Source organism: Nicotiana attenuata, unplaced genomic scaffold (assembly GCF_001879085.1).
Source record: "Nicotiana attenuata strain UT unplaced genomic scaffold, NIATTr2, whole genome shotgun sequence".
In the NCBI taxonomy this organism is placed as follows: Eukaryota; Viridiplantae; Streptophyta; class Magnoliopsida; order Solanales; family Solanaceae; genus Nicotiana; species Nicotiana attenuata.
This window is the reverse complement of record NW_017675735.1, coordinates 19,665-42,667: the sequence shown is the minus strand read 5'-3', so window position 1 is coordinate 42,667 and position 23,003 is coordinate 19,665. Positions and strand designations below refer to the sequence as shown.

At 35.5% G+C, this 23,003-nt stretch overlaps 1 protein-coding gene across 1 annotated transcript; it reads right to left on the bottom strand.

Moving 5' to 3' along the window:
• Positions 1-13,455: 13,455 nt before the first annotated feature.
• On the bottom strand, positions 13,456-18,457 carry LOC109220387. The gene is made up of 4 exons (XM_019384848.1): positions 17,762-18,457; positions 15,859-16,020; positions 15,062-15,745; positions 13,456-14,833 (listed from the first exon to the last, which is right to left on the bottom strand). Exons 1-4 carry the CDS (start codon positions 18,116-18,118, stop codon positions 13,727-13,729), a joined length of 2,310 nt encoding a protein of 769 aa, XP_019240393.1. The 5' UTR covers positions 18,119-18,457; the 3' UTR covers positions 13,456-13,726.
• Between the last annotated feature and the right edge of the window lie 4,546 nt (positions 18,458-23,003).

Sequence of the window (23,003 nt, the reverse complement as noted above, 5' to 3'; positions counted from 1 at the left end):
CACACACACTCCCCACAAATATATAAAAAGTTTATGTTTATTATTATATACCATGATGTTGTAACTTAACCTATATATTATATCTTATTACTTACTAGTAATCTAGTATGTATTATTTTTATCATGTTACTGATTAATGTTTATTTACTTGAGGTTAACTTATAAATGATATGATTATGTAGATATGAAACTAAGGATGTCTTTGGTAAAGCGGAGGTCATTTTCCAGAAAATGTTTCACGAAATGATTTATTTTCTGAACATTTAACTAAAGATTGCTAATATTAACAAATCGGATAGCTTTTGATGAAACTTTTGGGTATTAAATATTTATATAAGGTCTAGGTATTGGTTAAAGAAATGATCTGAAATTAAGATTTAGAGATAATTGTCAAGAAAAATAACTTCTGCCCTAAAGTCAAAGGAGTCATTTCCTCTTTTTTTTTAAAATGTAAAAATACTTTCCTTTCGTACCAAACGCTCCTAAATAACACCTTTTCTGGATTGTCCCTTGGGTGACATTTGATTAAAAAAAAAAAAGACCTTTTCCTGATCAACCCCTTTTTTAAGTGTTTTTGTTTTCCACTCGGTGTTCGGTATTTGTATTTGGGCCCTACTAAATTCGGATTCACATGAAAAAGTCTCACATTGGGTAAAACTCTATTTAACAAAGAAACTCCATACATAAAGCTCGAACCCGAGACGTCTGGTTAAAGATAAATGAGTAACCACTACTCCACTACAATCCTTGTTGGTTAAGCTAGAACCCGAGACGTCTGGTTAAGGATAAATGACTAATCACTAACCACTACTCTACCACAATCCTTGTTGGTACCCTTTTTTAAGTTGCTTGAGTCCTTCATGCCATCATGTCAGCTCTCATTACTATATATAAAACTAACTCAAATAAATATATATATCTCCCTTTTCTTTCCATCTCTTAAATTTTTTCTTCCTTAGCCTAAAAATTCCAAACTAAAACCTCCATTTTTTTCTCCAACATGAACAACACAATTGTGGAAAATAGTAGTGAAGGTTCAGATGAAGAGTTAAGTGAAGAAACCTTTGGTAAGAATTATGGCTATGGCCTTGGATTTTTTCTTGGAATCCTAATATTACTTGTAGTCATAGCATATGCTTCATATTTATGCATCAGAACGCGATCGCGCAACAATTCTAACGTGCCTAATTATAATCAATCTTCCTCTCATGGCAGCTCTATGACCACAATTACAGTTGATAATGGTTTAAATGAAGAAATTTTGAGAAATTATCCAAAGTTATTGTATTCTGAGGCTAAAGTTCATAAAGGAGAGTTTGATGTCTCTGGATGTTCAATTTGTTTGGCTGATTATAAAGATAGTGATTTACTTATGATATTGCCTCATTGTGGCCATATTTTTCATGTCAAGTGTATTGACCCTTGGCTAAGGGTTCATACAACTTGCCCTATTTGTAGAAATTCTCCACTGACTTCTCCTTTGGTTGAAGTGGTTACTTCTGCAATTTAGGTAATTTAAGTTGAGTCCATTTCCTTTCCTTTTCCTTTTTTTTTAAGTGTTTTATATTGTTGTTAATCGTACGTGTAAATGCTAGTTTAGGAGACTTACGTTGTTTCTCGTTCATGGAAGCGAATCGTCTGCAGCAACACAACTTGGATTAAGGGTGTGTTTTGTACGAAGCGGAAAATATTTTTTAATTTTTTTTATTTTTGATTGGTTTAAATGTTTTCCTTATGAACTTATTTTGGAAAATGTTTTCCTTATCAAGGGGAAAACATTTTCCAAAATTCCTTCTCAACCTTTTCCACCATATTTGACACCCTCACCAACCCACCCCACACCCCTACACCCCCACACCCACCAAACCAACCCAACCCAACCCCACCCCACCCCCTTCTCCAAAAAAGTTTTTTATTTTTAAATTTCAGTTTTTTTCCGTCACCACCCACCGTGCTTAAAGCTCAGTTTGTCTTGTGTAGGAGATGGAATTTTAACAAAGCACGTGCATCCGAATACACCCCACCCACCCTCACCCCCACCCCCACCCCAATTTTTTTTTAAATTTTAAATTTCTGTTTTTTCTTTTTCTGCACTGCCCACCCCCCCACCCTCCGGAAAAAGTATTCTTTTTTTTATATATTTTCAGTTTTAGTTTTTTCATCTTTCAGTTTACAGGTTCGAAATTTTACAAGTTCCAAAGTTATAAGTTCGGAGGTTTATGTGTTTGGAAGTTTACGGGCTTAGAAATTATAAAGTTCACGGGTTCAAAAGTTTGCGGTTTCGAAAGTTTAGCAGTTCAGAAGTTTATAAAATTTGTGGGTTCGGAAGGTTGTTGGTTCGAAAGTTTATGGCTTCATGTTTATTGTATCTAAATTATTTATGTATACTCTTGAGAAGTTATTTTTTTTAATTTGCGTACCAAACACCGGAAAATGAATAAAATTACTACTTATTTTCCAAGAAAATATTTTCTTGGGAAACATTATCCACGGAAAACATTTTCCGTTATACCAAACACACCCTAAGATTGTTGGGAATTCTCACGTACCGGATAAATTCCCTAGTTCCACAGCCAAGTTATCCCTCCTTTAAGGCAGAGAATGATCCCTTACCCTAACCATTATCCCAATATTTTTAGTGTAATCTTTCAACACCCATAAAGGGGTTTATATAAATTGCATTTGGGTTTAGGATTAGGCTGACTAGCGACCCCAATTCGCTAGCACCCTTTACGGTGAAAATAGCACGGGCTAGCCAGTTTTCGGACGGGTTATTCAAAAATAGTCAGTGTTTACAAAGTCATTGAAAAATAGTCACTATTTTTCTGCAATACGAAAAGTTCCGGCATAATATACTGAAGATTGATGCACATGTGTATGAACTTCAGCATATTATGCGGAACTCCAACACAAGGAAAGTTCCAGCATAATATACTGGAGATTGGAATACTTGTGTATGAACTTCTAGCATATTATGCTGGACCAGTATATTATGCTGGAACTCCAGTATATTATGCTGGAATATTTTTCGGATCTTGAACAGTGTTTTTGTTCAAATTTATCTTTACATGAAAAATGGCTAAATTTCGATTACTTTTGAAACTGTGACTATTTTTCAATTACCACTTATAAATCTGGCTATTTTTGAATTTCACCCCTTTATGGATGTACCAGGCCAAAAGCCATTTTTTCCCGACATATATCAAATAGTATGTATCATACTATCTTCGTGCATCTTTTAAGGTTTTTGTACTCTTCTTAAGAACGCCATTTATCTCTCTTTTAATCGTTTCACTTCATTAACATTCTACTGAGATTTGAGAAAAAAGTATAATAAATTCTTATTTTTCTAAGAAATCAAATATTTTTAGAAAATTCAACTTGTTAAAATGAATAATATATATTTGAGGGAAGAAAAAGTGATTAAATCTTTTTTTTGGGGGGTTACCATATCCGTTAAAACCAGCCCAATAATTATTTGCATAGACTGCCAACACCAGAAAAGAAGTAAATAATAAAAGATGCCAATTCATAAAGAGTTAGGATATTTAGTTATTATCATCTAAGAAGATTTGATATTTAAGAATTACTTAACAAATATGTTTATGGAACTGTGGTAATACAATGATTATAAGGAAGTCAGGATTGAATTTTTTGATATCGCTGCCTCTTGGAGTAACATAATCGGTCAATTATTAAATATTAAAAAAGAAGTTAGCACAATTTAGATTGAGAAAATCAACCTAACTTATAAAAAATAGAAGATAAATTAGTATTTGTTGAATGATACAATATGATTTGAGATATATAAGAAGAACAAAAAGGAATCTTATAATATCCTTTACTTTTTAAAGACGAATTAGGTGAGTAGTGGCAACTATATTAATTATTAGTAAAATTAATTAATAGGCAGATCGATCATTAATGTGAGGCACAAACCCTACGTGTGCGGCTTATTACTACTCTCTTAAATTTGTCTTAAAGTAGAATATTAAATATAGATTGAAGCTTAGATAATATTTATTTTTGGTTGGTGGCACGGCAACTTATATTAATAGGCGGATCATTGTGGATCGTTTAACTCTGACCCCTAAAAAGAAAAAAATTAAAAACTAAAAATGTTGGTGAAACATGTTTTTTCTATACAGAAAAGGGTAAAAAAATGTCCCTGAACTATTGAAAAGGGTTTAAAAATACACCTCCATCCACCTTTTTGGTTCACTTATGCTCTTTGACCGTTAGGTCAATGCTGAATTAAAAACAATACTTATTTAAATTCCACGTGGCAACTTCTTATTGGTTAAAATTAAAACATCTAACACATTAGAAAGACCCACCCATATCTACCAGTTTTTCGTATTAACCCGCTTCAAATACTAACCTGACCCAAACAAAAAGTTCAACTAAAAAAAAACGCCCCAAAATCTACCAAAACCGTGACATAGAAAGTTATATGATTCCAAAATCTACAAAGTATATCACTACCAACTCGTCGCTACATCAAGTGAGCTCCAAGAAGATTGATATTTTTCTCCAAGTGTTCCAAAAAGGTTAAGATCCAGTTCCTCAATGCTTGGAAATGCAGAATATCCGGAAGCACCTACTTGGGAACTTACTCATATAAGCTCTTTACTAGCACCACGTCGTTAGGAAGAACAAATTGGTAATGTTGCCACGCGGGGCATCTTTTTTTTATTTTGGACTTTTTGTTCGGGTCAGATTAGTGTTGGGGCGGGTTAGTCCGAAAAATGGGTAAATATGGATGGGTCTTTCTAATAGGTTAGATGTTTTAATTTCGACCAATAAGAAGTTGCCACGTGGAATTTAAATAATTAATTTTAAAATTAAGCATTGACCTAATGATCAAAGGGTATAAGTGAACCAAAGAGGTAGATGGAGGATAATTTTTAGCCCAATAGGTGAATGAAAGGTATTTTTAGACCTTTTTCAATAGTTCAGGGACATTTTTTACCCTTCTCTGTTTTTTATATCCCACTCATATGATGTCACATAGCCACATTAAGATTGATTTGATTTAAAATTTCAATAGTCAATTATAAGATTACAAGCCGGCGGGGCGCGACTTATGTCCGTGGCCGTATGCCTGACCATGGCGAGGTGTGATACCAAGAGACCCGTCGCAACCATTGTTGAACCATAGCAAGGGCTGTCTATGGGGAGGATACTGAGATCCTAAGGAGATGGGTATGGAGGCGGTATCTGTGAAGGGAGGGGGGAGGGGGGTTTCCTTAAGAGGACTTTGGTTAAGGGGATTTAAGGGTACGGGTAAAGATATTTTTACCCCTACCGATCCTAAGGAATGGGTACTTAAGGGGGCGATAAGGGTACTTAGGGGTATTTTTAAATTAAGATTTAAAAAATATTATATTTAAATACAAACAAACTTTAATGGATGAAAAAAATTCAATACTTTTATTTTAATATTTTTTTTTGAACGATTTGCGAAATTTTTCAATACCTTTTATTGGTTCTTCGCTTGAAATTGATAGCACTTGTTTTTCTTCATCCTGTGTCTCTAGTAGATAATATTTCACTATATGCTTCGTCGTCTTCTTGAATTATTTTTGAAAGGTCAAAGTTTCTTCTCTCCGCTTTAATCCAATATTTCAGCAAGTCTTCATTTCCTTCATCGTCATAAACTTTATTTCGAATAGTTGTTCTAGGAAAACCTTGAAAAACAATATTATATGTTTCTTGTATTTAACGAATAAACTCGGACTGACTAGGATTTGTTTCAAAACGAGGATTCCCCTCCTTAGCAGTACGCTTAGTCAATCTGTTACACACTTTTTTATCAGTTTAGGAGCCATTTTGAATAATAAATAATTAAAATAACAATAAATAGCAACATACGTATGACAAAAATAAATCTGAAATATAATAATAGTGCAAAAAAGTTAATTGCAATTAGAAAGAGAGAGAAAGAGAATTAGAGAGATAAGAGAGTTTTATGTGAAAATTGAAAGAATAAAATGAGGTATTTATAGTTTTAAAATAGGGCCAAAATGTATTTGAATAAACTTAGAGATTAAAAATATAAATTAGGGGGTAGGGGTGGTTAGGGGGCTAGGAAAGCAAAAATAACTATTTTTGACCGTTGCCGACGACTATATTTTTTGAAATAACAATTAGCTAATGGTACAAAAAGGGTAAATGGAATGGGGACTGGGAAGGTACCGGTTCGTACCTTAAGGGTACCAACCGAACCGGTTCTACCAGTACCCTCCCCGTCCACGTTCCCTTTACCCAAATCCCCTACCCTACCCTACCCTACCCCCAAACTGGACCCGTAAAGAGTGACCGTGGTACCGATTCGAATACTTCCGACAGCCCTAGCCATAGCTCTTCGATCGCTATATTCTTGCGATAGTAAATGCGTGGTTAATCCTCTAAGAGGGAGTATATGTGAAGGTTTGGATCGAAGATTTTCGCGAGAGTATTTTGGGGCAGCATCCATCAATGGTGTTCGAAATAAAATATAATCAAAAGCTGAGAATATATGCCCATTGCTAACTCTTCCCACTCAAAAGTGTTCTGGTTGTTGATAACTACAGTAGCTTTAGTGTAGCGGACGTTAGTTTTGTTGAAAAATTTTTGTGAGTGGTTATTCAAGTATTAGTCTACTGCAAAAAGGTAATTATTCTTTATTTTATTACAAAAGTCACACAATTAAGTTATTATTCTTTATTTTATCGCATTAAAATCACACAATTATTCACCAATTGATTTAAAAGTCATCTAAAAAAAATGTATGCATTCGATTAAATATTTTGCACATTATTTAAATGACCAGAACACTTATTTGTGGGTCCACTTCCCACCCAAAAAATATGAGACACATTTAACCCACATACCCGACCCTGATAACACAAAGGGAAAAAAATAAATTAAAACTAGAAGCCTAAAATAAAAAATATTAAAATGTGTTAAGCATTCACAATAGGTTGATCTTCTCCAAAAGTTTAATTCATAATTTTTATCTCACATCATTATATTACGTTTTGATTTATAGGGTTTTTTGCTACTTATTTTTTATGGATAAAGAAAAGTTTATGAAAATACTCTGTAAAGTAATTCCTGTATTACCTAAAGTTTTTCATTTTTCATGAGGGTCTTGTTAGTGTCATAATTTGTGGTTAAAAGCTATTGGTTGGTATCCTTCACATATGCCAATTAATAAGCTTTTTAACATATTTTGTGATTTTGTAAGGGTGCCAGATCACTTCATATGTCATCACGATACATATATTTTAAAAAGTTACTCCAACATTATTATTAATACATTATCTTATTAATATAACAATATAAAATACTAGACAAATAATAAATAAGATTAGATGGACCAATTTTCTTTTGAAAAGAACTTTTTGATGTATCTTATCCTTATTAATTAATTTCATTCATCATCATTTCATTCGAAGTGTTTAACCAACTACAAAAATATACATAGAAGAAAAACAAAAACAAGAACGTAATCTCGACTTAGCTAAAGCGACATCCCTGGTCTAGCATCTTCAAGGGCTCCTATCGCGGGTGTAGAAGTTAATTACCAGGTTCATCCAAACTTAGTAACTTTGACTCGAATTCTGTATATGTGGTAAAAAACTCTACTAAGTAATTGTAAATGATAGATTTTCGAACCTGATAAATCAATAATAGTACATTATGAAATTAACCAAGTATATCCCTCTGGGAAAAATACATGAACGTTTGAAAAAATAGACAAGAACATATGCGATCACATAAAATGACACTAGAATTTTCCTAGCTATGTCAATTAATCTCAAGCCATAATTATTGCCTAACAACCCAAAACATTCAAAATGAGAAATAATCAATATAACACCACACATATAATCAAGAGCTGAGAATATATGCCCATGGCTAACTCTATGTAGCGATCCCACGGTGGATTCACCATTGAAACTTGAAAAAGAGAAAAGAAATTAAAAGCTAAAATTTCAGTTTTTCATTCAACATACCATAACAATGCTCTTTTTATATAAATGTAAAGTCCTAAAATGACTAAGGGCATATCTGACATTACTAACAATTAAAGAGTCCTAATAAAAATAAAACATAATTTTGGAGTTAAACTGCAATACGAAGACTTGGGCGTTCCTTCAATTCATTACATTCCATCCCCTTATAGCAACCTTGTCCTCAAGGTTGATAAACAAAAGTTGTTAGGCAAATCCGCATGGTAAGTGAACTAAACTACAACATTCCTCCAAATCAAGAGGATAATCCCCTATTATATTGAGAATATTATTTTCTCGGGTAGGAACACTATCAGCTACTCCTGTTGACAGTTGAAAGTATTTTCTTGCCAAATTCACTCTGGTGAAGACTTGTAGGCCTAATGGGACCTGACGCAAAAATAATGGACTCATATAAAGCATAAACAAGTGCTTTTTCTATAGTAAGAACACAAGTTTTATCATCCCCAAGATTGATAAATTTTGGTAACCTCATTTCTGTCCTCACCCAATTCATGGTCAAAAGACCTATGGGGCAACTTCTGTGGAAAATAATGTGCATACCTTATGTTCATAGCATTACAAAAATCAAGAATTGCACCAAACAATATCAGTTGTGGAAATGATACCATTTGATAACTGGTTTTCACAAATATGTGCACTTTAATCAACTCCATATAATCACTAACAGAAGCAGCAACTTGAACTCTTTCAAGCAAATCATTGGTACTAGAAACCGAGACAAAATTGTTTCCAAATATTGCAGCAGCAACTTCTTGTTGTGCATTGTGGACATAATATGATATCAAGAATGTCCAACAAATAATATTTCTTTTCGACAATTCATAGCAAATTGTTAGGACAATATCCATAGCTTCGAGATTTGAGTACACATTTACAAATGATGTAATGAGGGATGAGACTCTAATCCATGTCAGCGCATCCATTCTAATAACACCATAAGTCAAGCAGATGGAAAAACTCTTGTTACTTTCTTGATCCACAAGAAACTTTCATAGATCCTTAAAGAATTCCATACTCTCCACAGGATAACTGTAAAACGAGAGTAACAATGACCACAATGAGTCTAGAATCTTATCGATAGTTACTGCATTGGATGAATTAATTTCGCATTTCTACATTGCAAATTTATTGGACTTCATCGACTTCGCAGAAGAATAACTCAACACAATATAGTTCACCAAGAATTTTACTTTAAATGTATCACCTTCAAGGTTACTCCAAGCAAACACCTCATAGGAATTGTTACTGTCTTCACATGACCCCGCAAGGATTCCTCCTCCACGCTCAAAAACAATACTTGGTTCATTTATTTTAAGCCATGAATATAAAGGTGCTGAATGAAGATGTGCAAACAGGAGGATATTATTCCGCACTCCAGATTCTTCAAAAATTTCTCTAAAGTTGCAGAATTAGTGGTCACTAAATTTCACAAGAGAACTCCACAAAACCCTTGGGAACTCCACATCAAAGAAGTGAGTTGGAATTACTTCATTAGTACATTCCATCACCTTGTAAACATTCCAATAAGCTTCTGATTGCATTTTTTCAGTAGCACCCTCTTCGGCACTATCAACATTGACATGTCTGCACGTGGTAGGGAGCTCCATACAGAGATAAGAAGTTGTAGCTATCATTTCTCTCTGATATTCTACTCCAACAATAATTGATCTGTTAACAGTAATGGAGAAAAATGCCATACCCTCAACAAGCTAGAGAGCTTCTTCTGAATAACAAGTTAGGAGATAAACTATGAATGTGTAGTGAACTATGAAAGGTTGAATCCCACAGTCCTTTTTTGTGATTTCAATCTACTGTTGATCATGTTTCTTGGCCTGACTGAAAGTAACCATATTATCTAAAAGCCATAATAGCTTCAACGCTTCGAAATAAGTGCTTATAATTTAGCTAGAACTCTCAACAAAATGAGTGACTCTTATAGAAGATGAGGAAGAACATGGAAGAGGGAGAAAGTTTGGCTGAGAGAACAAATAAGTAGATACATATGTAGAGAATTGGAGCGAGTCATTAAGAATTATTGCAATATGATAGACACCAACACTCCATAAAATATTCGTCTTCCGCAAAAGTGTTGTGACAATATTGGATAGAGTAGTACCGGTATCAAGGAAATCAATAAATAAAACTGCATTTTCAAGTTGCCACTAAGACCAATACAGCCTCGACATCGTGTATGTAGTGAACTATTTCCTTCATTTGACCTTGCCACTCGTCAACACCCCTCATGCCAGACATACAATAGGATTCAATTCCTCATCAAAACCAAATATATTGGGGATTTCCCAATAGTGATCAGGTTCCCCAACAATCATAAACTTATCTAGTGCACTCAACTTGGAAACAAAGTAGTACTTCACTTTTCTAACCCCTACCATCACCTTAGATAAAGTAAAGCCTAATGGAAAAGGCTCAATTACGGCATCATTGTTAATACAGTTCAAGATAAAGGCAGTACCAATTGTTCGAATCTAAAATAGCCTTCAGTGTCACACTTTCTATTGTCATTAGCAACCAAATTCGTTATCGAATCTCCTATGAAATTGTACTGAACTTGTGCAACAGGGGAAATTTCCGAAGAAGGAACTAGGTACTGTGCAATGTAGAGATTAAGTCTTTCAGTAACAGAGGCTATGCGAGGCTGATAAACCTTCTCTTGTTCCCGGATAACAGCAGAGTCAACCGAGACATCTCCATTGTTTCCCAACTTTTCCTTATCTTCTAATGCTACTACATCTCCATCACCATCGATGTGGACCAAATGAGCCTCATAGTCACTACAAATTAGTGCATAAATCCTCTCTCATTCACTAGCAACGACAAGGGATAGAGACACCTCCACTACTTTCTAAATCTTCTTCGACCTCCAGTGACTCATTCCCAACACTATCATCCCCTTGATTATCCATCTCATATATTTCATCTCTCTGGGAAATTTTATCGAACATTTTGAACCTCGAATTCTCTATTTCCTTCAACCAAATGCTGGTCCTCTTTCAGTATTTTTCAGCCAACAGATAGCTTGGTCGCCATTCACCATTACTAACTTGTAAATGAACTCGCCATGCTCTTTTTTTACTTGAAAGCTTGGCAGTAGCATATTGTCGACCAAGCTTGTATTTGAGCTTATTACTCAAAGCTTTCTTCTTGACACCGGTTGGACCTCTTTTGTGCTTAGAGTATCGAGAGGGTAGAGAAAATGCTGTGTGATCAGGGTTCTCTGATTTGGGGGCTAGGGTTTCGAAATAAATAGAACCAAATGAATCCATCACAGAAGGAAAATGAACTGAATGAATTACCATCCCTGGAGTTGCTTGTTTGGTCTCAAAATTGTCATAGCTAGACTTCAGCAAGTTGTCTAATGCCGAGGCACTCATCGACAACATTGAACCATCACCAAATTTAACAAAATAAAAACCTGAATTGGTGCTGTCAACCTGATAAACACATGGATCCGGATACGAATAAGGATGTGAATACCCATGGTAATACTCATAACCATATGAATTTGGTTAGAATTAGGAATCAGCCATGGCTGCAGTAGCCAAGACTTGCGGTGGTTGATAGTAACCCTGGTTGAACATGGTAGCGGAATTGGGGCCGAGGATTTTCAGCTCTGATACCAAATGTAGCGAATTCCACGGTGGATTCGTTATTGAAACTTGAAAGAGAAACTAGAAAAAGAGAAAAGAAATTAAAAGCTAAAATTTTAGATTTTTATTCAAGATACCATGACAATGCACTTTCTATAAAGTCCTAAAATGACTAAGGGCCTATCTACATTACTAACAACTAAAGAGTCCTGATAAAAATTAAACATAATTTTGGAGTTAAACTGCAATACGAAGATTTGGGCGTTTTGTCCATTCGTTACACTGTATGCAATCAATATGAGAGGGGTTGAATTGTAAATTATTCCAGCCAAAGAGTTTAGATTCCTCATAACTACAGTTGCTTTAGTGCAACGGATAATAGCTTTTGCTATTGGTTGTTAATGTCATAATTTGTTGTTAAAAGCTATTGGTTGGTATCATTTACTTATGCTAATAAACTTTTTAAAGTATTCTTGGATAATAGCTTTTGCTATTGGTTGTTAGTGTCATAATTTGTTGTTAAAAACTATTGGTTGGTATCCTTTACTTATGCTAATTAGCTTTTTAAAGTATTCTTGTGATTTTATGAAGGTGTTATATCATTTCATATGTCATCATGATACATATATATTAAAATTTTACATTATTAACAATAAACTATATTTTTATATAACTATATAAAATATTAGACAAATAAAAATTAAAATTAGATGGTCTAAAACAAATGAATTGAAAAGAACTAATATTTTGATGGATCTTATCCTTATTAATTAATTTCATTCATCATCATCTCATTAGAAATGTTCAACCAACTACAAAAATATCTATACATGCAATGAGAACTAAAACAAGAACCTAATCTTGACTAGCTAATGCGGCATCCCTAGTCTCGCATTTTCAAGGTAGATGTAGACAGTAACTACTACGTTCATTTGAACCTAGTAATTTGGCTTGATTCTGTATATGTGTTAAGAACTTCACAAAATAAGTATAAATGATTGATTTCGATCCTAGTAAATCAAATTGATCGTTGTAGAATCCTGAATAGAAGCCTCTAAAAGGCCCTCTTAATAGAGTACATTATGAAACCAAGGATATCCCTCTGAGACAAATACATAAAAGTTTGAAAAAATAGAAAAGAACCTATGCGATCACCTAAAACAACACTAGAATTTTCCTAGCTATGTCAATTAATCTCAAGCCATAACTATTGCCTAACAGCCGAAAATATTCAAAATGAGAAATAACCCATATTACACCCCCACGGCTACCTCTATGCAATTAACATGAGAGGGGGTGAATTATAAATTATTCCACTCAAAATAAAGAATAGTGACTTTCTAACAATACACTAATACTTGGATGACCACCATGAAACTCACCGGGAGAAGTATATGCAGTTAAATTTTTTGCCCATTGCTTAAGTGGCATCAGAGGCGAAGCCAGGATTTCAACTTTGTGCGTTCTGAATTTTAAAACAAGGAATATACTGTTTGAGCAAAAGCTACTGCATTTGGCCGAACCCACATCCTGGCTTCTAGCTCCGCTCTTGAGTGGCATGCTATATCAAACTATCACTTTGCTTCTGTGTTTCATCAATAGTCATTTTCTTGGGAAAAAGCTCTACCCCCCAATTGAATATAGAACCAGAAACATCATTTTATTGTTGTTAAGATTCTTCTGTCTCTATGGCTGTTCATACATTTACACCATTTTCGTGCAAGTACGATTTAGCCTCGAGTGGATCACAGGCTAAAATCCAAAGCAACACCTTCAACCAATGTGATACTTCTTAAATAAAAATAAACTAAAACAAACAAAACTCAAGAACAGTATGGAACTCATATATTCATTTATGCCAACTTTCTGTTCCCTCTTCGAGAGAAGAGAAAGGCGTAGTCTTGAGCAGTTTCATAGTTATTCACATTATCGTGCCCATGCATAGGAAGAACAAAAATAAACAAAGAAAAACACCCTCCAGGGAACACTATAACAGCAATTAGCTTTGCAAAATTCCTAAATGATATGTAGAAACACAAAAGGGATTAGCATTATGTAATATTACTTGTAAGGCTTTATTGGTCATTTCGTCGCTTACTCTGCTGCTGGCGGTAGTATGGCCAATCTGTTACCGGTCAGTTCTTCTGAAGATGACTCAAACTTAGGGTCAAAGCTCATTGTGTAATGCAACTCAATTTGTAGCCGCTGATGAAGGGGCGTAGACGCCATCAAACCCTTCTTCACATCAACTTGTAACTCCCTAATAGGGATTGCCGCCAAAAAACTCTTAATGTACTCTTTACATGCCTCTTTACCTCTGCAAACGATGCTGGATTCTTCTTTGTTTTCAGGCACCATGTCCGTGCAGACGAAGGTTGATTCTTCCTGCATTTTGACTGTGCCACTGGTGCTAATGTCAATTTTGCCTTCGTCGGCAGCCTCTTTCATATCACTTTGCTCCTTTTTATTGCTAGATGGTCTATCCTCTGATTGTTGAGTCTCGCTAGGTACTTGAAAAATTGTCGTGTCTTTGTCGAATTTGAGGATATAAGCCTGATTACAACCCTCAAGAAGCCTCTCGCCAAGTGTGTCAATGATATAGTACGCGTCTTTTTCAACCTTGAGGATAAAGAAGTGGTCATTCCAACTCACAATGTAAACAAAGGACTCTCCATGACAAGGAGTTTCTCGAGCAGATTTAGAAATCTCATCCCAAATGTTGTCAAAAGACATGGCACTGTGAAGGAAGTCAAATCCCTCCTCTTCTTCGGTTCCTTCGGGATGAAAGAACCCAACGAATGATTTTTCCGAGACTACTGAGAGTGGACGCACTTTAGCTTGGAGGACTGTCTCAAGGTCAAAATGCTTATCCAGGAAACGTTCCTTGTAGGTCTCTTTTTCACAAAGATCTCTCCACTGCAGTGAACCTTCACGGATAAGACAATCAAGTTGGGACTTGATCGGCATATCTTTAGGATTCGAGTGGAACCAATCAGCAATCACAGCAACCAACGCTGTACAAGCACTTTCACCTGCAGCTCGTTCACTTCGTTGATCAATCGAAGCAAAGAAGATCTGAGTCTGCAGCTTCATGTGTCCATCCCGGCTTATTATCTCTTTCTGCTCCCAACTACCCACAGCAAAACTGTCATCTCCAAATTCGGAAAATTGATTTGCAGAACCTTCCTCAGATTTGCACCACTGCAAGAATTACACGCATCGGTAAGACAATTGATACAACTTTACAAGTACAGTAGCTACAAAAGAAAGCTATCAAGCTCTGCAATCTTCAATTCAACAGGCACACTGGTGAAGAAGTATAAATTGATCAGATCATGAAATAAAGACAATAAATGACACTATACAAATTGCATTTGGATACTGGGATAATCAAACATGACACAGAAAGCAAGAAAAACGGACACCTACCCCTGAAGAAGACTCATCAGATGAGCTAAGCTGTCGGCGATCAAAGTCTATATCGTCCCCACCATCCTCTCCATAATGTTTCTTCAGCAACGGCTCTCCCTTGGTTTTTGGAGATCTGAAACTCAACTTCCTCTTCCTCCAGGGGAGAATTCTGCGTTTTGAACTCTGCTCTGCAGTTTGATTTTGTAGTGCTGCAGTTGTATCCGCAGGGTACCCGTGCCCTGCATCTGAAATATGATTGCTATGATGGACTAAGTCCTCGTCTTCGCTGCTGCTGCTTGTGTTTGCGTATAATGATCCACTAGCATGGTTTGCATATGCAAGTGTTTCATAACTGAATGACTTCCGCACACTCTCATCCTCCTTTCCTTCCTCTGATTCTCCTTCTTCTGAATCATCAAATGAATCCGTGTCGAGTGGATAGCCATAATCGGTGTCCTCACTTCTGACCGAGTTCCTTCCATCACTGCCTTCCTCTTCATGACATGACTTCTTGTGTCGCCTAACTGATAATCCCTTGAAAAATTTAACTTTCCGCAGACCTGCTTTTAAAGCAGAAACCTCATTTCTGTCTGTCAACAAAACCTCTCCAGGGTTTGGAGATACTGGAGCTGACATGATAAACTTCGGAATGGTCTCTGAAGCTTCGTGACCGTTCCTCAATTCCACAAGGTCGAGAGATAGCTGTCAAATATATGAACATGATTTTAGATGAAACAGCTGCAGATATATAATGTATTCACATGGCTTCAGGAATAGAGGAGAGCAAGCAAAAGGTATGTTCTAGTTTCTCTTACACAGAGTGAAAGGCAACTTTTGAGGCTGCTAATAGAGGCTTCCAAAGGAATTGCAATTTCAATGCCGTCTTCTTTATCCCCAGCTACTGAAGCAAAGTCTGCAAGGTTCAATGACGTCGCAGCAAGTATGGTTACCTTTTGATCTGGTCCTCTGCTTGTACCCTGATTTAGTAGAAGTATGAATAAGTATATGAACATGAAGACAAGGCGGAGAACTTGAGAAATTAGTGTAGATGAAAGCTCAAACCGAAATTAAAGGATTAGTAATACACAATAGATTGGAAGATACGATTATGAACAACAAGATAGGTCTCAAAATAGTCAAAAAAGACACGCAACAAAGGCCAACGTCGAGCCCGTGAAACAATTAGCCATAAGGATATCCTTACAACCTACCAATAACACCTCCTATTGTTGGATGGATAAAGAGGACAACTATGGAAATTGTAACGGCATATACTCCAGGGTTCTTAATCAATGCTACAACAACGATCCAGTAAAAGCCCACTAGTGGGGGCTGGGGAGGGTAGTGTGTACGCAGACCTTGCCCCTACACCGAGGGAGTTGAGAGGCTGTTTTCAACAGACCATCGGCTCAAGAAGACTCTTAATGAATGCTAATTTTTTTAATTAATAACAGACTATGCCAGTAGTATGGATTTTTCTTTTTTCTTTTTTTCAAAAAGAAAAATATAATGAATATAGTAGGTCTCACCATCCATATTACATCAATACAAATGACCCCCACAAGCTCAAAAAGTGCATCCATTAAAGACATTCATTACATTCCAGAAAGCTTAAACTTTTGACTCCTAATGCATGTCAGGAATAGTATCTTCACTATTCATTTTTTAGACAGCAATATATCAAACTGGATTATGTTAAAACTCACTTTAACCCACTAAGTTAGAGGGTGTTTGGCTAAGCTTATAAGCTGGTCAAACTGGCTTATAAACACTTTTTGGCTTATCTACGAGTTTGGTAAAATTAAAAGTGCTTATAAGCCAAAAATAAGCCAAAAGCCATAAGTTGGTCTCCCCCAACTTATCAAATTTCAGCTTATAAGCACTTTAAGTTTGACCAAAATATTTACTATTCTATACCTAAAATACTTCTTTTTAAAACAAACCTCTTCGTATACCCAGTTCTTCAGCTGCATATTATTTTTTAAATCAGTTTTAGCACTTAAAAGTGCTTTTCAGCACCTAATGCTTATCAGCTACTCTAAATCAGCTAAGCCAAACGAGCTCTTACTAGGAGTAATAAAACTCGGTAAAAACCATACTGATGATAACTTTATCAAGCAACTCTTGTTTAACATATCCTCTGAAGAGGCTCATACAGATGCTGCTGAAATATACTGAATCACCGTGACCAAATAATCAAAACCGAGCATCAATTAACCAATTAAAGAAAACAAAAAGTATCCTAATTTGAGGAAATTCAAGAAGAATTCATCCCATAAAGTTGTATGACATGATCAGGATTCATAACACAGTACAAAAATCAAGAAAGGTTCACCAACAACAACAACTACGCCTCAGGTCGGCTATATAAATCCTCACTTTTCTATAGCGCCTTTCTTGTTTTAAAAGGGTATGGGGTAGACCTAAAATCCCAAGAAAGACTCACCTTATACCTAAATTAAGACAACATAAGCACAAACTAGTAATCTACAAAAGTCAAGTTCCAGCCACTATATAGTCAAGATATTTGATCCAATCACTACTTTTCTGATAACATAGAGTTCTCAATAACTATATCACAAAAAAGACAAAAAAAAACATATAGTTTCAATAAAAGTGGAATTAATCAAATTCCCTAGAATTGGATTCAGATTCTTAACACATATAAATATAACAGCCAAAAGCCCAAAAGATTAAAAGGATCAGAAATAAACTCACATTGAACACAGTAAAGGCAATTTCCCAAGGATGAAACACACCATCTTTATTAGCTGAAAAGTTACAAACACTCTGAAATTCCTCATTCCATTCAACAACACCATTTTCCTTTAAAGATTCTTCCTTTGTAAAATTCTTCTTTACACTACCCCTCCTTGTAAGAGAGCCCAAATTCAAAGAACTACTCTTTGAGCCCTTCCACTTAATTTCAACTCTTAATTTTTCAAAATCTTGGAACCCCATTTGCTCATTTGACATAAAGTTGAAACCTTTAAGACAATTAACAATAATCTTAGCCTCAATTTTCTTGGATGATAGTGGTGGCCATGGCCTCCACTTCATCATTTTCACAACCATTTTTTTTTTTTTTTTAGCTTCTCAATCAAAAATACTAAAGACCCAAATCAAGAAAGTACCAAAAAGATAAATTTTTTACAAGAAAAAAATTTAAAGTGATCCAAAAATACTACTATAAACCTAGAGCAAGAAAAACACAAAAAAGATCACTTTTTGTGCTTCTATTGGGAAAAAAAGTGATCTTTGTTTGAAGAATTGTGGGATTAAGAGTGGATAAAATGGGATTTACTTAGGATTAGGTGTTATCTGAAGAGGGATTATGAAAGTTAGTTTGGAATCAAATGGCAGAGAGAGAAAAAAGGGAGGGTGATGAATATTATACTGAGGACTTGAGGACAGTGCATGTAGTAGACTCTATTTTTATAGGAGTTGAGTTCTTCTTCCTTTTTTTTTTTTTTTTTTTTACGTTTTTTTTCTTCTATTTTAGTGAATTAATTTACTTTTGAAAGGAAGTTTTTTTAATGCTATGTTGAAGATTACAGAAATTTGTTTAAGATAAGATCTTATCCTTCTAAAATAAGAACTGACAATGAAATATACCTTTCTTATCCGAGTTAATTCCCTAATTGATCATTCAACTTTATGAATTTACCTAGTAAAATTACTTTTCTTTACTTTAGGACAAAAAAGTCATTAAACCATTCACTTGTTTCGCCAAAAGTAATAATTACCATAAAAGCCATTTTTATAGAAAAATATAATTTTACCCATATCAATAAATACGCAATGTTAAAAAAATCGCATAAAGCTATTATAATTTGTTTGAGTTATATTAAATTATAATAAAAATAAAGTATAATCTAGAAAATGATAATGTTATTTTTATTTTTCTAACTCAATAAATGAAGAAATGTATCCATGAAAATTTTCAGATGTCTTACTGTGATTTCTGAGGACTTATATCGGAATATCGTATGAAAATTATTGTATTTTTGTGACATAATATTGAACATAAGACGCAAATATACTTTTATCATAATTATGTAAAGAATATAAAATAACATAAATTAAAAATTGATTCTTTCAGTCTTTGAGAAAATTGTCATACAAAGTTGATTGTGGCAACTGAATTAATATTTATATACAAAGAAATTAATATAAAAAATATAACGAGTTTATAGTTTTGCCTTCTGCTCTTTTGCAATATGAATATAACGAGTTGATATGCCAATTTTGCATCTTTCTGTTTTCAAGATCATTTTTTTTTTACTCCTACAAAATTTTGCTAACTCATAATTAAAATATTCAAAAGAGATCACCTCAATAACTTAACCAAAGATCAGAACAATTACTTATGAAAACAAATTGAAGAAGTCCAGCAAGGCAGCAACTAATATATAATGGATAGAATTTTTTGTATTTGATTTGACGAATAAAACCAAATGCTATTAAAATCCCAAAAATCAATTTCTTGGATTCAGTTTTTTGGATTTGATTTGATTTGATGGAATTTAAATAATATTAAGTTTTGGAATTTAAAGGCATATTATAATTTTATATATCCAAAAATGTAACGACCCGACTGGTCGTTTTGCATTTTCGAACCCCGTTCCCTTAAATTATACTTTCCGCACTTGCTTTAGCTAATTTATGACTTGCGGGGACGGGTGGTTCGGAAGTTAGAAGAGTTTTGAGCAAGAATAAGCCTAGTTGCTTCTTTAAGTTTCTTTAAAAAGGCCAAGTTTGACTTCGGTCAACATTTTGGGAAAACGGACCCGGAATCGTGATTTGACAATATCTGAGGGTCCGTGGGAAAATATGGGACCTGGGCGTATGCTCGGAATCGAATTCCGAGATCCCTAGCCCGAGTAATGAATTTTTATATGAAATTGTTAAGTTCAAGTTTCTAAGATTTAAATAAACTAAGAAATTATTGTTTTCCTAGGTATCGGGTTCGAATTTCGATTCCGAAACTTGGTACAAGTCCGAAATATCAGTTAAGACTTACCTGTAAAATTTGGTGTCAATCCGAGTGGTTTAAGGGCGTTTTGACCCGTTAGGAGGAAATTTAGAACTTGAAGGTTCAATGATTTGAATCATTTGGTTTTGGGGTTGATTCCCTGATTTAGCGTTGTTTTAAGCGTTTCGAGAGCTCGAGTAGGTCCGCCTCGTGATTTCAGACTTGTCGGCATGTTCGGGCGGGGCTCGGGAGCCCCGAGCGTCAAATGGTCGAGGTTTGAGTGAAGTTGAAAACTTAGGAAAAACCTTATCTGCTGCTTCTGTCATAACCGCTTCTGCGGCTCTTGGACCGCAGAAGCGAGACTGCAGAAGCGGTCGTTTTATTGCAGAAGCGGAAGGGGCCAAGCCCAGGGGAAACCACAGGAGCGGACCCCTGACCGCAGAAGCGGTTCATCCGCCCAGGCCCAGAACCGCAGAAGCGGTGGGCTTTCCGCTTAAGCGGCCTCGCAGAAGCGAGGTTATGACCGCAGAAGCGGCCCGGGCCCCCTTGCCCATTTTCGCAAAAGCGGCTCATGTCCGCAGAAGCAGAACCCGCAGAAGCGGGATTCCTTCCGCAGAAGCGAAAATCACTGGGGGCAGAAGGGTTCATTAATACGAACCCAAACTCATTTCTTCCACATTACTCTCAACACTTAGGCGATTTTGGTGATTCCAAAGAGGAGGTTTCAACATAACATTGCAAGGTAAGTAATCCCCACTCATTTTTAGTTCAAATACATAAACATTAGGTAGATTTAACACTAAAAATTAGGTAAAATCAAGGGATTTGAGCTAGACCTAGGGTTTAATGAAAACTAAGGTTTTATCACATAATTTGCCATGTAGTGAACTAGAAATCATATATTTGTGATCCTTAGGTGATAGAGAACAACTTCCTTCAAAAAATCTCGGAATCCGGGCACGTGGGCCCGGGGTCGGAATTTAGGAAACTTGTGTTAATGGTTAGGAAATTTGCTTAAATAGCTAGAATTCAACCTTGTAAGCCTTTATTTACTAGTTCTTACTTCGTTTGATTAGTTTGGGATTGTCCGGCTTCGAATTAAGGACTTGGGCTCGTTCTTGGACATTGGGAGTGCACTTTGGAGCAAGGTGAGTCTCCTTTCTAACCTTATAAGAGGGAATTGTCCCCATAGAATTTTAAATGAGTAATTGTTGCTAAATGCGGGGGCTACGTACGTACTAGGTGACGAGAGTCCGTGCGTAGCTACTATATGATAATTGTTCGGGTAGTTTAGGACCCACGTCATGTCTAATTGGGGAATATCTCTTATTTTAAATTGCCAATATGATCATTTTGATTTGCTAGAGACTTGAGGAAATGAAAGGTGAACGTATGAGTTTGTTGAGCCTTGGTAGGAATTTCCTTGTATGTAATTGAGCCTTATGTGCTTTTCTTGATATTTTCTTGATGATTATGGATCGGGCCGATCGCCTCGGTGATAATAGATGCATCTATGGTTCGTGCCGCTCGACCCTCGACAGTGCACAATTTATTTTCTGTTGGAGCGGGCCGTCGACCTCGGCATGTTTGTTCATGATTTATATGCTTACATTTAGTTATGACATGATCACTCATTTGATATGAAAAAGGAAAAACTGGTAATTTAGTTATGACAAGAACATGAATATGACTCTTCTATTAAACGTGTGTTATTGGAGATCCTTCATGCTGTATATCTCACTTTATTATATTATATTATCTCGACCTTAGTAAGTATCAAGTCGACCTCTCGTCTCTACTTCTTCGAGATTAGACGGGATACTTACTGAGTACATGTGGTTTATGTAATCATGCTATACTTCTGTACTTAATTGTACAGGATTTGAGGCAGGTGGATCTGGACATCATCCTTATGCGCATCAGTGAGCACGCTTAGGGACTTCTACGGTGAGCTGCCTTCTCTCTCATGCCGATCCGCAGCCGAAGGAGTCCTTTCTTGTATTTTTTATTTCTGTCTATCCTGATTCAGACAGTAGGATAGTGTTTCATTCTTTTTGTGTATATTCTACTGGTCGCCCGTAACTTGTGACACCAGGTCGTGGCACACACTGTAGTAGGCATTCATTTTGGGGGTTGTATCGCTATTTTAGTACTTTATGATCTTTACTAGTTTTATCTTTAAATTTGAAAATTCTAGTATCACTGTCTTTGGCTAAAGTAAAATGAGAACTTACTCACACTTCCGCATTCGGCTGGCCTGACCATGGTGTTAGGCGCCGTCATGACCTATTATGAAAATGGATCGTAACAAAACAATTATTTAATAATTTAATGTAAAGTTTTAACATGATGTATTCATTGATATATCTTTTAGCAGGGAGCTTGGGATGGGCCCAAGCCCCCGATACGAAAATAATTATGCATCATTCGCATACCGGTGGTAGCTTCGAAGAGGTCATGTATCGATTCTCTTTCTCGAAAAATATAGAAGAAAGCGGTCTGCGCACTAATATCCGCCATAAAACGGCCTAGCCATAACAAATGAGAAGCTATCCAACTCAACTCTAACATAATGACTCTGATATAGCTAGTCATTTTAGGTACTTTATTGCCTAATTGTTCGGGTCCATTTATGGTTATTGCTTCTGTGAACATAGGTAAAATTGTCTTTTCCTAAGAAAAGTGGTTTTGTTATGGTAGTGTATGACTTTTGGAGAAAGAAATGAATAGTTTAGTGACTTTTATGTCCTAAAATAAAGAACACTAATTTTGTTAGGTAAATTCACCAAGTTGAATGATCATTTGAGGAATTAACTCTTCTCCACCTTGACCAGAGAAAGGAGTCTTGTTTTGATAGTACGTTTATTTTAGATTGAGACTTTCCAATGCAAATATATATTTGTCGAAATTAAGAGGGACACACCAGGTGCGAAACAAAAAAATACTACTACTTTGTGTAGTAGTTCTTTTTTTTTTTTTTTTTTT